General features: G+C 35.9%; 2 protein-coding genes and 1 long non-coding RNA gene across 4 annotated transcripts in view; 1 reads left to right on the top strand and 2 right to left on the bottom strand.

Moving 5' to 3' along the window:
- Positions 1 to 5,192: 5,192 nt before the first annotated feature.
- On the bottom strand, positions 5,193 to 7,058 carry LOC107707979 (uncharacterized). The gene is made up of 3 exons (XR_001636309.1): positions 6,661 to 7,058; positions 6,069 to 6,084; positions 5,193 to 5,857 (listed from the first exon to the last, which is right to left on the bottom strand). It is a non-coding gene; the product is annotated as an uncharacterized LOC107707979 (long non-coding RNA).
- Positions 7,059 to 7,866: 808 nt separating this feature from the next.
- Positions 7,867 to 11,797, bottom strand: atp23 (ATP23 metallopeptidase and ATP synthase assembly factor homolog). Of its 2 annotated transcripts, XM_016512107.1 has the most exons (6): positions 11,481 to 11,792; positions 10,064 to 10,109; positions 9,906 to 9,987; positions 9,591 to 9,728; positions 8,508 to 8,591; positions 7,876 to 8,440 (listed from the first exon to the last, which is right to left on the bottom strand). In XM_016512107.1, exons 1-6 carry the CDS (start codon positions 11,704 to 11,706, stop codon positions 8,237 to 8,239), a joined length of 780 nt encoding a protein of 259 aa, XP_016367593.1. In that variant the 5' UTR covers positions 11,707 to 11,792; the 3' UTR covers positions 7,876 to 8,236. The 2 variants fall into 2 exon arrangements, with proteins under 2 accessions (XP_016367595.1, XP_016367593.1); XM_016512109.1 differs by lacking the exon at positions 8,508 to 8,591 and having other exon boundaries at positions 7,867 to 8,440; positions 11,481 to 11,797.
- A 320-nt stretch (positions 11,798 to 12,117) lies between these two features.
- rpap3 (RNA polymerase II associated protein 3) overlaps positions 12,118 to 14,413 on the top strand; it is a 13,852-nt gene continuing 11,556 nt past the window's right edge. Inside the window, exons 1-4 of the mRNA XM_016512067.1 lie at positions 12,118 to 12,210; positions 13,515 to 13,695; positions 13,761 to 13,901; positions 13,985 to 14,095. Of these exons, the coding sequence (XP_016367553.1) occupies positions 13,546 to 13,695; positions 13,761 to 13,901; positions 13,985 to 14,095 (402 nt within the window). The 5' untranslated portion in view covers positions 12,118 to 12,210; positions 13,515 to 13,545. The remainder of the gene's footprint in view (positions 12,211 to 13,514; positions 13,696 to 13,760; positions 13,902 to 13,984; positions 14,096 to 14,413) is intronic.

Genomic DNA, 14,413 nt, shown 5'->3' on the forward strand with positions numbered 1-14,413 from the left:
CAGAGGCTGAATAACTGTTATTACACTAATGGCTTGGTAATGTTGGTTTTCCGGACTCGTGTGATTATTACCAAACCTGCTGTTCTGAACACAGGTGGACGATTCACTCTCTAACAGCACTAAACATCCTTTCACATTAGTGTGCCTTCACATAAACGTACTAATACAGTTACACTGGAAAGAAATGGATTAATTGCATTAAAGGGACCCTTCACCCAAAAATGACAATTCAGTCAGTTTCTCACCTTCATGTCATTCCAAACCTGTACGAGTTCAATTCTTCTACTGAACACAAAAGAAGATATTTTGAAGAATGTTAGGAATCAAACAGTTGACTGTAGCCAACTCTCTGAACATACAGTTTTAAATAATATTTTAGAAACATTTTTTTCTTGGTTATGTGAATGTTAAAGGAACATTCCATTTTGAAACCATTGTGGGAATGTTACATTTGAATGTTCTCGGAACGTTCTAAAACAAGTAGCAACATTTAAAAAACATTCGATGAACGTCCAACTACAACTTTCCCAGAAAAAAAAAAAAACGGTCCATGAACCATGAATAAATAATGATTTTGTGTTAACATTTTGAGAACATTATTAAAGGCCAGATAATTCCCAGATAATAAATGTTTAATTAAAGTTATAAGAATGTTGTTTCTGAATGTTTTTTTTTATGTTTTAATTTTTTCTTGGTTTTATGAACATTAAGGGAACATGCAAACATTATGGAAATGTTATTTATGAATGTTCTCTGAAACAATTAGTAACATTTAAAAAACGTCAGACAAACATCCAACTAAAACATTAATATGTTTTTGTGATAACATAATTAAAGAGCAGAAAACTTTGAATGAGTGTTCTATTAACGTTGCTAGAAGAACGTTTGTTCGTAACTTTAAGAGAACCTTGCCAGAACGTTCCCTGTTAGCTGGGCATGTCAACCTGCTAGAAACAACTAACTAACTCAGTGATGCTGGTAAATGTGGGTCATTTCAGTCTTGTGAGGGAAATGTGTTTTGATTTGCATTCCGCATCAGATCTCATCAGGCGTCTTCTTCAGTCTGTCTCTCTTTAAATCCTCTCCTCGTTCACAAACCATCTCCACGTGCGCACGGAGGAATCTCGCAAACATCTGCATTTTCCATCAGAAGTGGTTTGTGGGGCTGGTTTGAGGAGACAGAGGAACCGTAGAAACATTCAAGCGACAGGCCAGAGAAAATGATTCTTAATCAGCACTCATGTGGAGACAAACACCATCATCTTCAGCTGAGACGTTCCCCAAAGTCAGCCAAAAAATTCAACAGGATTTCTGTGTGTGTGTAGTTCTTGCTGTGAATGTCTGGCAGTCAGAAGCTTCTTCTGCCCAAAATAAACAAGCTCTGCGCCACCAGACGCCTGCTGACGCTCTGTGATGACCCGCCCCGACCAATCCGAGGCTCCGCCCCCCGCGCCACCAGCAGCCAATCACAGCGCTCTGCCTGGAAGCGCACAACACAGTGGAACAAAACACACTTTTGATCCCTGATGTTCACTAGAGTGGAGTGAAAACTGCTGGTGAGTGAGAATAAGACTCTAACACTGCATCGAGACCACAGTCACAGGTTTATGAACATGACGATAAATATGACACGCTCTTGCTGGAGAGTGAAGAACAAAGAGGCTTTAATGAGAGAACAAAATGTTCCTTTAGCGCCACCTCGTGGATTAAAAACAACTTGAACTGTGTTCACAATAGAAGTGTATTTTTTAACACATTTTTAAATAGCATTTTGAAACAATAAACTATTATTTATTGTATAAATAAACTATTATTTGAAATAATAAACTATATATACACACACACACACACAATTTTATTTATATTATACATAAATAAAAATATTTATATGCATAAGTAAATAATATACAATATAGTTATTATACATTAAAATAAACGTATATATATATACACAGTTATACATAAATAAAAATGTAATCCAAATTAAACCCTGCGGCTCGTGACGACACATTGATGTCCTAAGACACGAAACGATCGGTTTGTGCAAGAAACCGAACAGTATTTATATTATTTTTTACCTCTAATACACCACTATGTCCAACTGTCTTTGGGCGCGCGCACGGCATCCGGTGCGTGAGGTGTGTACGCGCTCTGGCGTAGTTTACGTTAAAGGGTGTGTTGATATCCAGCCGAAGAGCAATCAACCATAACTTCAGACGAGCAGGCTCAGAAGTTGGGAATACATGGAAAGTCACCACTCCCGAATGAGTAAGCGCGAGAGAACGTAATCTTTTAGTTTTAAGTCGGTTTGAACAATCCAGATAAGCGCAAGTAAGTACCATTTTGATTAGCAGTCGTACTTACAATGACTGTGCACTGTGTAAACAATGAGTGACATATACGCGCGAGAGATCACTTCCGGCGCTTGCGTAAACTACGCCAGAGCGCGTACACACCTCACGCACCGGATGCCGTGCGCACGCTCAAAGCAGTTGGACATAGTGGTGTATTAGAGGTAAAAAATGATATAAATACTGTTCGGTTTCTGGCACAAACCGATCGTTTCGTGTCTTAGGACATCAATGTGTCGTCACGAGCCGCAGGGTTTAATTTGGATTTGTCTGTGCATGTTTTTTTTACTCTCATAGATTTTGTTACCATTGCCATGCATTATACGACTGATAGACTGCAGTCTTTAACTGTGAGGACAGTTAAAGTTAAAAATCATAATTTGTGTTCTACTGAAGAAACAAAGTCACCTACATCTTGGATGCCCTGGGGGTAAGCAGATAAACATCACATTTTCATTTCTGGGTGAACTATCCCTTTAACAGCAACAGTACTAGTAGTAATGAAATATAAATTATAAATGTATCTATCAAAGAGTTACAAATAAAACAAAATTACGGCTTTTTTCTGCATTTCCGGCAAAATTACCCCCCATTCACTGCATGGTTCCGTCCCGTCCTACGCAGCTAGCCTAGTCACTAAAAGTGAGCCAGTCACGTGACTGAAAACTATGAATTGTAGCCTCTAAATTTGATAATGCTCAACACCATGGTTCGAAGCGCTGTCAATGCTTGGTATAGCCTTTTTATCATGCCAGTAAAGCTACTGGAATCTCAGTGCGATGCAGATTTTTTCAAATAGGATACACATCTCGACCACAGAACGTCTCTGTTCATGGTATGTAAACACTCAATTCTATGTTTTAAAATATTGCCCTGGTCACACTGAGCCAATATTTATTCTGATGACTTTTGTGTGACTGATCACGCTGTAGCTAGTATGAGTAGCCTAACAAAATGCTTTCTCTGTCCAGATTTAATAATAACCGACACTTCAAATCAACATTTAAATTTCAACTTTAACTAAATGTAGTCTTTAATAATGTCTGAAAATATATAAACGAATAACCTGATACAAGTAACATGCTTTATGTCTTAAGTTCTCACTCTGCTGCAAAGGGTTACATGTATTTATATATAGGGCTATACAGCCACCTAGAGGTTACACCCTGATATTGCAGAAGATAAATGATGCATAATTTAGAGGTTAATATTTAGTAAAATCCCCTTAAAATAATACAAATATTAAAGAAAAAAATATTATTGAGCTAAAATCACAAAAGCACATTCTTATATAACACTGTCTTCATTAATTTGTATGTTCATCTATAAGTGTTTGGGCTGTTTAATATTAGAATTTTGTTTAAAATCCCCCACCGCAGCCCCGCCCTTCAACATCAAGCCCCACCCCCAAATAAAATATATTCCCGCGGCTATGGATTGGTCTCTGACTAAATACTGATACCTAGTGGTCAAAAGCAATAGCAAAGGTAGTAGGTCAGTACCTATATAGTATAGGTTGGCTTGTATGTTTGGTGCAGTAGGGGGCCCAACCTCATTTTCTTTCTTTCATAGGGCCCCTGCTGACGGGGCAGAGAACATTGGGACCCTGCTTACCATCTGCAGCGGGGAGCACTAGTAGGGTAATTACCTGGGCTCTGAACGGAGTTGAGAGCACCTACATGTCTAGGCTTGAGGACGACTTTACAGTCACTAGGCCCAAACTCCAGACAGGGAGCACTGATTGACAGTGCTTGTAAGTCACCCACTCGCTTGACCGATGCTAGTGCCAGTAGCAGAGCGGTTTTCAGTGTTTGCAAGGTATTGTGGGAATTTGAGTTTGTGACAAACTCCTACAAAAAACACAGCCGCTCAAAGAAAAACCAGTGGCTCAGTGGTCTGAGTCTCGCTTCTGCATGTGGAACATCTGAGTTAAAACCTCGCTCTTGTTATGATGTTGTTTTTTTTGCACGCATAAGACAGACAAAACTCAAACAAAGATTGGAGCACCAGTGGCTCAGTGGTTTAAACGTCTGGCTGTCTGGGTTCAAACCCCGCTCTAGTGGTTAAAATGAGTTTTTGAAATATATACAAAAAAAAGAGAAGGCCCTGGAAACAGGCTGTGGTCCTGTGGTCTGAGCATCAGCTCTTGACCTGGGAGTTCTAGGTTCGAATCCCGCATTGAGCTGGAAAAAGAGTTTAGTTTCACTAGTCTTTAAATGAAAAAAAAAAAAGACAAAAATCCAAAATAAAACAAAGAAAGTATGGAAGAGCCTGTGGTCCAGCGGCCTGAGAATCAGCTCTTGACCTCAGAATTCCAGGTTTGAAACCTGTATTGAGCGTGACAGAAGTTTAGTTTCACTAGTCTTTAAATAAAAAAAAATAATTATTAAAAAAAAGAGTGATAAGTGTGGAAGTGCCAGTGGCTCAGTGGTCTGAGTGATCCTCACTGAACAGAAGGAGTCTGGTCTCGGAAACACGGTTGCGTGACGGTCGTCCGGTCGTGATCTGTGACAAGCTGCAAAGCGGATCAGAGCATCTCCAGAGACGAGAGAAGGAGAGACATGAAGGGGGAGTGAAGATCCAGACGCTCCCCCTGGGGCTTCCCAGACAACATCCAGCAGTGCTTATGAAGCAGGAGTCAAACTCTTTTTGTTCGACTTCTAAAATACTCCAGACACAGGCTAAGTCGACAATCCTTTTATTAATTTAAATATTTATATTATTGGCCGGCGCACCCACACAGCAGCAGATCTGAGCTGCTAAACACTGCAGCAGGATCTGATCCAGGACTCGTCCGGCTCCACAGACTGACCCCTGCACACGGAGGAGGAATATAAAGGAGTTGTTTCTCACAGAAATGAACATCAGCTCCAGACTCTTTGGTCCGTGCCGGAATCACAGACAGCTCAACGATTAACAACACAACTGCATCACATTACAGCCGTTCAGATACAAACTTTACTGATCAAATGTCATTTATTTGAAGACATGCGCTTCTGTTAAGGACAAATAAACTGGACTGTTTTAACTTTAAACTACAGATCAGCCACAGCTCATCCAGAGAGAAATCTCAAACAGTCAGACGCACACAAACCTTACTTGACAACATTAAACTACTGATTAGAACTAACAGCAAATGTTTGGAGACCTGCGATCAGATGATCTCTGGAAATCATGAACAGCACACAAACGTCACATTTATCTTTTTATTGTGCACACACTTTATACACACAAACAGCACGGATCGTTCTCTAATGGAAGCATTTGATTAAACAAACGGCCCGTCAACACATTTCCCCAGAGAACGGGTCCGAGCTGCTAGAATCAGACGAGTCCGAGAGCTCGAAGGCTATCGGTGCGTTTCACAGAGTCCAGAAAGAGGTCAGAGGTCAACGAGGGTCAGCGGTTGCTCCCTGCTTCTCCTGACCTCCAGCAGCTGAAGCAGAGATCTCCTCCAGACAGAGAAGAAACTCAAACACAGCTCATGTTTCACTCACAACATCTTCCTGCAAGAAGACAAGTCTCAGACAGACGTACAGGATGATGCGGTGCAATCATCATGTCTCTATTAATAATAATAATAATAAAAACAGGTCACTGATCTGTAAAATGTCAATTTCCACACTTTTGTGGAGTTGTAGCTTAATGTGAAAACACCACAATTCAAATAACACACACATCTATGATCTACAGACAATTACTTTAAAATGTACTCACGTCTGTCATAAAAGACCTTTGAAAATGTGAGGACATGCTGAAATTAATTTCAGGTGACAGGGGTGCGAACATAAAAATGATTACATATATCCTCATTAATTTACTAGCAGAAGTAGGCCAAAGTCATTTTCTGTGGATGTCTCATTAGCTGCTATAGATAAACAACTAGGAGAACAACAAAAAAAGTCTAAAAAAAAATTTAATGTTTTTGTTTTTATTCTAATAAAAGTGTAGAGTAACCATGTTTTTTTTTGTGTGTCTTTTTTTAATGAATTGATAACCATTTGTATAAATCACTACACTTACTCGAAAACATTAATTGGTTAAACTTCAATGTAGCACAACCATTGGTAACTTATGGTTACCACGGTTTACCAATAATAACCATGTTTTTTTGTGTGGCTTTTTATAGTTAATTTTCGTAAGTGTAAGTTACTTGCGCAACAAAGCAGCGCGTTTTTATGATTGCGACAAAACACAAACATCAGTTCGCAATATCAAGCAGCAAAAACATACTAACAAAACTAAAAGAACCTGCCAAAAGTTACTTGAATACAAAACGTTGTCATAAACTTAAAGAAATTTAACTTACCGCATTCAGAGATGACTTCTGTGTGTTGATGTGTTCGTGCAGTTTCTTGTTTGTTATGCTAATGCTAATGCTAATCTAATCTCTGGCAGGTGTCTGTTATTAATCACATTGCCAACCAATGGCTTTACTGTTTGTGAGTTAGTTCTGCCCACAGTCTCTTCTTTTTATTTCTGTTTTGAGACACAAAAAGCTGAACGTAATAAGAACCGCTTTATTTGAACCTTTTAAATATAGGATCCACTGATCTATAACAGAGAATTATATCTAGATCGGTGATAGGAACTCGATTAATTTACATTTACGCCTCAGTCAGATGTTAAATGGTAAATAATTAGACTCGACGGCATACAAACAGCAGCAGCGCCACCTTGTGGATCAACGACACAACTGACTTTAAAACACTATATAATATAGGATTTTTAAAATAATATATTGATAAAAATATCTGACATAAGAAAATGTTCAAATTTTGTTTTTAAATTTAAAAAAGGGTATATTAAAAAAATTAATTAATTCTTCAAATATTTAATATATAATCATAAAGGAATTTAAAAAATGTGTAATATCAATTTTGATATAAAAATGTCAAAAAAATTACAAAATGAATACAATTAATATATATATATACACACACACATATAACTGTATAATGTATGTATTTGTATAATATAAAATAAATTAATTTAAAAAATAATTTAATAAATTCCTTAATTATTCAGATATTTAATATACAAAGGAATTAAAAAGTGTGTAATATCAATATTGATATAAAAATAGTAGTGCTGTCAAAACATTAATCACATCCAAAATAAGTTTTTGTTTACATGTGTGTGTACTGTGTATATTTATTATGTATATATAAATACACACACATGCAAGTATATATTTAAGAAAAATTTTATATTTCTATATATTATAAATTATATAAATATATACATGTAAATATTTTCTAAATATATACTGTATGTGTGTGTATTTATATATACATAATAAATATACACAGTACACACACATATATTATGTAAACAAAAACTTATTTTGGATGCGATTAATCGCGATTAATCGTTTGACAGCACTAAAAAAATAGCAAACTTAAAAGAAAAAAAAAAATTTACACTATTAATGTATGTATTTGCATAATATAAAATAAATAAATAAAAATAGCTGAATTAATTCCTATATAATTCAATGGAAATTTGAGTTCATAATCAAACAGCATCGGCGCCACCGTGTGGATCAACGACGCAACTGAGGAAAAACACTGGTGTAAAATAACATTTATTTAATCCTCTGTTATTTAAATGGAAAGGTTTTCAGTTTTGTGCAGAAACCCGAGGCTCCATGAACACTGAATATTCGTAAGAATAACTCATAAAAACCTGTACAATCATATACAAAGACGGATTTGATCTTTAATCCATCAATAAACAATCTCATCCGTTTCAAACTGATGCTCAGATAAAGAAAACATGAATGGTGTTGTCAAACGTTTAGTGATGAAAAAGGCAAGTATGCAGTTTTATACTTCTTCCTGAACATGAATGAACAGCACAGTGTATTATATTTCTCTCTTGCGTCAGAGGTTGGCGTAGTATCGGTCTCGGTTCTCGTAATCCCTGTAAGCGAACTTGGCGTCTTTCTTGCTGTGTGGGATGCGGCCAAAAGGGGCGTGGTCATGGAAACAGCTGTCAAACACCTCGTCAACCACTAGCTCCGCCTCCTCCCGGCTCACCTTGCGAACGGCGAGGATGGAGCGCAGCGCTCGGCCGCGAACACACGCCTAAAACATAAACACACATGAACACACGTCCAGAAACCATCCACAACACGCAGCCAAATACACAAACCTGATGGTGCTCTTTCAGGCCAAAGTTAAATCTGGAAATCTCATTAACGAACGAACAGTCTCCGCTCAGATTAGCGGCTCGGATCTGAAGGGAACAAAACAAGCACAAACATTTCAGAGTGCTGCGAAACGTCTCACGCTATACATTATTTTAACACCTAAATAAAATGTCGGACCAAAGTTGCAGTTTGGTGTGGTTTTTTTGTAGTAAACACACACGATGTTTACGATTTTACTTGCACCAGGTTGACATTTTTAAAATGTCTCTAAATAGTTTTATTTTAGTTAAACTATTTTTAAATATTAGATGTGGTTTTTAAAAAGGTTTTATTTTAGTTATACCTCTTTAATTTCAGATGCAGTTACTAAAACATTTTTTTTGGTTACAATTTTTTCTTTTTTTTAGATGTGGTTTCTAAAACATTTGAATTTTGGTTATATATTTTTTTATATTTAATATTTTTATATTAATATTTTTTTATTAAGATGTGAAGCATTTTATTTTGAATGATATTTTTTAATTTTAGATGCAATTTCTAAAATTGCTCTTTTTAATTTTAGATGTGGTTTTTAATTTTTATTATATTATTTTTAATTTTAGATGTGGATTCTAGAATGTTTTATTATAGTTACAATGTTTTTAGATGTTTTTTAACATTTTATTTTGGATTCTATTTTTTAATTTTATATGGTTTTTTTATATTTATTATATTATTTTAATTTTATTTTAATTTTCTTCAGATTCGGGTGTTTGTTTGCTAAAAATATTATTCTATTATTTATATTATTTATTATATTATTTTTAATTTTAGATGTGGAATCTAGAATGTTCTATGTTCTATTATAGTTGATTATAGTTTGTTTTTTAGATGTGTTTTTTAACATTCTATTTTGGATTCTTTTTTGGTTATTTAAAAGCATTTATTTTGGTTTCAGTATTTTATATTTTAGATGTTGTTTCTAAAATCAATTATTTGTGCTATTTAATTTATAATAATTAATTTAATTTTTTGTGCTATTTTAATTGTATTTATTTATTTTTTAAATGTAATTTTGAAATGCACTGCAGTGTTGTGTTGCTCACCTCTGAACAGGCCAGGTGTCTGAAGCTGCTAAACCAGTCGACTCTGGCCCTGCAGTGATCGAAGGCGTGGATGAGTTCGTGGGTCACCACACGGTTCATATGAGCCTGCTGATGAATGTTGTTCTGGCATAAGACGATCTGCAGCGGGAAAAACCACACACAGACTCAGTTCAGACGAACATCATCATTAGGGATGTAACGATTAACCGCGAGCCGGTTGAAAATCGATTCAAATACGTGACGATTCAAATCGGTTGAGATGCTAAACAAATCGCGATTCATGAGTGAATCGTATCATGTTTTTCTGGGCCTCACCTGAGAGGTGGCAGCATCAAAGCCGCCGCTGACCGTCCCATCGCAGTCCTCACAGGAGAAGTGTCTGTCTTTATAAACTGCACTGCGAGGAAATCAAATAACAGCACGTCAGTGACACGCAGCGCTGGAGGAAGAGTTCATGTGAACGTCGCTCTTACCAGCCGGAGCTCTTCATGGCACCCAGCAGGAGCTTAGCATAAGGACCTGAATGAGACACACACCGCTTCAATTCATGAGTTAAAACTGTCTGTAGCCACTGCATACTTTACTGTGACCATGAAACAAACAATAAAGGTAACTGCAACTTCTCATAATTGTGACTTTTTTCTTAGAATTCTGAGAATTATGAAATAAAAAGTTGCAAATGCCTTTATTTTTTTTTTCTGTTGTAGAAAAAACACAGCATTGCCAGATGTAAACTCAAAATTCTTAGAAAAAAAATGTCTACATTGTGATATTAAAATAATAATAATCATACTAATAATATAATTGGAATTACCTTTTTTATTTTTAATTCAGTGGCAGAGGCCAAAAAAAGAATTGCAAGATGTAAACTTCGAATTCTGAGAAAAAGTCAGAATTGTGAGATAAAAAAAAAAAAATGCAATTACTATTTTATTTTTTTTATTTGGTGAAAGACACATCAAAAATAAATAATAATAATAATAATTGTGAGATATGAACGCAGAATTCCATATGTATACATATTCTGCGGCAGAGACAAATAAAAACAAACGTGTGAAATGTAAACTCAGAATTCTTATTAAAAAAGTCAGAATTGCAAGACAAAATCAAAATTGTGAGATTCCCAAAAAAAAAAAAATAAAAAATAAAAAAATAACATTGTGATATTAAAATAATAATAATCATACTAATAATATAATTGGAATTACCTTTTTTATTTTTAATTCAGTGGCAGAGGCCAAAAAAAGAATTGCAAGATGTAAACTTCGAATTCTGAGAAAAAGTCAGAATTGTGAGATAAAAAAAAAAAAAATGCAATTACTATTTTATTTTTTTTATTTGGTGAAAGACACATCAAAAATAAATAATAATAATAATAATTGTGAGATATGAACGCAGAATTCCATATGTATACATATTCTGCGGCAGAGACAAATAAAAACAAACGTGTGAAATGTAAACTCAGAAGAAAAAAAGTCAAAATTGTGAGAGATATATATAATAATAAAACTAAAGAAAATCACAATTACTTTTTTCTTTCTTTTTTAAAAATGTTGTGGCAGAGAGAGAGAGAGAGAATAACAACCCTGAATTCCGAAAAAAAAAGAAAAAGTCGGAATTGTAAAAAATACGTCTTTTTTTTTTTAGATTAAAAAAAGTCAGAATTGTGAGATAAAAATTCGCAATCGCTCTTATCTTTTCCTTGTGTTTCGTGATGAAAACAAGCTTCCATAGTAATGCAGAGATGATCTAAAACATGTGTGTGTGTGTGTGTGTGTGTGTGTGTACAGGTCTCTACAAAAACATTATTGCATACTTCTGTAAGATAAACTCTAGAAACTCTTATTTTAATATTGTAATAATGGAAACAAATTGCTGCTGTCCCCTTACTAGTGTCCGTGGCGACCTGCAGCATGATGAGACACTTGTGTTTAAAGGTGAAGAGACTCTCTCCGATCGAGCCCTGCTTGAACTTGCTGCTGCCGCGCTCGGGATACAAGCTGTAGCCGAAGTCTTCCTCCTTCTGCTTACTCTCCGCCGCCGCTTTCTGCTCTCCAGCCTCCTGCAGCGGCTCTTTATTAATAAACTCATCTCCTTTTGCCCTGTTTTGAGCCATAGCTCTGAGCTACGCGTGTACGCAGAGGTCACGCAGAGGTCACGCGGGCGTCCGTGAGTCACGTGACTGAAAGCAGGCGAAGGGTGACAGAGGGATTAAAGTAGTTCAGTTATTAAAATGGTCGCGATTTTACTGAATCTACTTATTTTTTATATTGTTTTGATTTTAGAAATAAGATAATTTTGCTTAAAATAATATCTCGTCAAGGCAGGTTTGTTTTCAAAATAAAAGTCCCCGACTAAACGACACAAGCAAGAGACTATGTTTTTTTTACAAATATATATATATATATTTCATATTCTTGACAAAAGACGAGCATTATAAACACCAAAAAAAAAAATGGTGTTTAGAAAATAATTATTTCTAGACTTTTCGCTTTTTTCGGCGCCATTACGTGCGCACGTAGTGCGTGACGTAGTTCACGCATGCGCGCAGATGTGTTCGTGCTGTCATGGCGCTGAACGCAAACTACTGATCCAGAGCTCTTCTTCATCATCGCTACAGGTATGACACACACACTTCTGATTCTGCTCTTCACTGATGTTAAAATCGCTAATTTAAACACGACGAGTGTCTATAAACATGCGTTTAAGATGACTTTATTATCTTACGTTAATTATCCCACATGTGTGCTAGCACATGTTTTTACTAAAATATAATCCATGTTTTTACTAAAATATTTGAGATCAAGTAAATTACAAGTGTGTAGACGAGTCGTTTAGCTCTGTATTTAACTCCACACAGCTCGTGATAAACCTGCTATCACGTGATGTTGTTTCTGTCGCAGATACAGCGAATATTCTAGAATTACAGACCGACGAGATTTCATTTCGAGTCGTATTTCTTTTGCGGATTCACTGATTAATCTGTAGTTAGCGGGCCTTTTCAGGGTCGCGCTGTTGTTAGTTTAACTTTTGAAGAGTTACCATGGTAACCGTAGCTTCCGCCAACGGACTGTGCTTACTACCATTGTTTCCACTGTAAAATCATAATTAGCGATAATGGTCATAATAAGTAATCATTGTGTTTATTATTATTTTTTAAAAGTAATATAGATATTAAATACAAATAATTAAATGACTATTATTATTTTGATGACAGTAGTTTTCTATGGTAACCCGGTGCTAACTATGGTAAAACTTTTTTAAAAATAGATATCACCATAGATTCCTAGTTAATTAATCACAGTACATTGAGACATTACATCTTATACTACAAGTTTTCTGAAAGGGCATATCTCATTATAAAATGCACTGATTTGCATTTATATATATATATAAATTCTTGTTTGATTTTGTCTACATATTTTGGATTTCTCTTTTTATCAGAAAATACTGTCAACAGACAGAACACCAATACATTTTCACCATGTTTTTACAGATAAAACGTTGTATAAAATCAGGAAGATTATATGTAAACAAACTAAAACTGTAAGTTTTAGTGTAAGTGCTGCTGAAATGGAGATAGAAACTTAAAGATATGCATTTTTATCACGTTTTAGGAATAAAATGTTGTATAAATCAGTGTAAATGATACATGAACAACCCTCACAGTGAAACCCTTCAGAATATAGACAGAAAATAAAACCGTAAGTGCTGCTGAAGTGGAGATAAAAACTTTGAAATATATATGTATTGTAGTTTAAAAATCGACGGATGCAAATAGATCAAATGTAATAAATAAACACTTAAGTTAAATGTATATTTAGGATGTTTTTTTCCCCACTACACGTTATGGAGCGGTGCATGATTTTTTAAATTGTAGTAGTTTGTAGTTGTTTTAAACTGCTGAAACCGTGTTTGCTGCAGGGAGTCTGATGCCGTCTAGAAGAGCACAGTGATGTCGGGAAATAAAGCGGTGGAGCTGCAGACACAGATGCGACAGAACGCAGAAGATCTGCAGAACTTCATGAAGGAGCTGAACAACTGGGAGGAAGAAATCAAGAAGAAAGACCAGCAGCTTCGCGCCGGAAACATCAGCGAACCGCCGGTAAAACTCCGAGATTCTGAGCTCCTTACATTCAGGTGTTTGTTTGCTAAACTGTTTTATTCCAGAAGACTCTCCCGCCGGTGAGGAACAACGATTATAAGAAGACGAAGAAGAGTGTGAAGCGCCAGACTAACGGCCTGAAGGAGCAAAAGGAGACGCAGCGCATAAAATCCTACGATTATCAGGCCTGGGACAAATTTGATGTGGTAATATGATTCTGTGTTCTGATTCACGCGCTGATGTGCATAAAGACGCGATGATTTCACAGATGAACGCTGTTTGTTTGCAGGATAAGTCTCTGGAGGCCATGGACGCGGAGGAGAGCCCGGTCCACTCCAACGAGTCGGACTCTGAAGGGCTTCAGGTGGACAGAGATCTGGCGCTGACCGAGAAAGAGAAGGTGTTCATTTAGATAATGACGAAAAATGTTGACAAGATGACACTGACTTCATTAAACACTAATTGTACACATATGTGGTTTTAAAAAAACTATATATATACAAAATTTCTCTGTATTTTCATCAACAAAAAAGAGGAGGAAAATAATCTCAACCGCCACGAGTTTTCATGCTTGGGATGCCATATATCAAGAGTTGTGCCCTAATTAGAGCTTCACTTAAAAGGACATATTTTCTGCCTTAACTTATCATTAAAGGATTAGTTCACTCTCAAATTAAAATTTCCTGATAATTTACTCACCAGGATTATTCTCCTTATA

Source organism: Sinocyclocheilus rhinocerous, unplaced genomic scaffold (genome assembly GCF_001515625.1).
Source record: "Sinocyclocheilus rhinocerous isolate Xijiao unplaced genomic scaffold, SAMN03320098_v1.1 scaffold475, whole genome shotgun sequence".
In the NCBI taxonomy this organism is placed as follows: Eukaryota; Metazoa; Chordata; class Actinopteri; order Cypriniformes; family Cyprinidae; genus Sinocyclocheilus; species Sinocyclocheilus rhinocerous.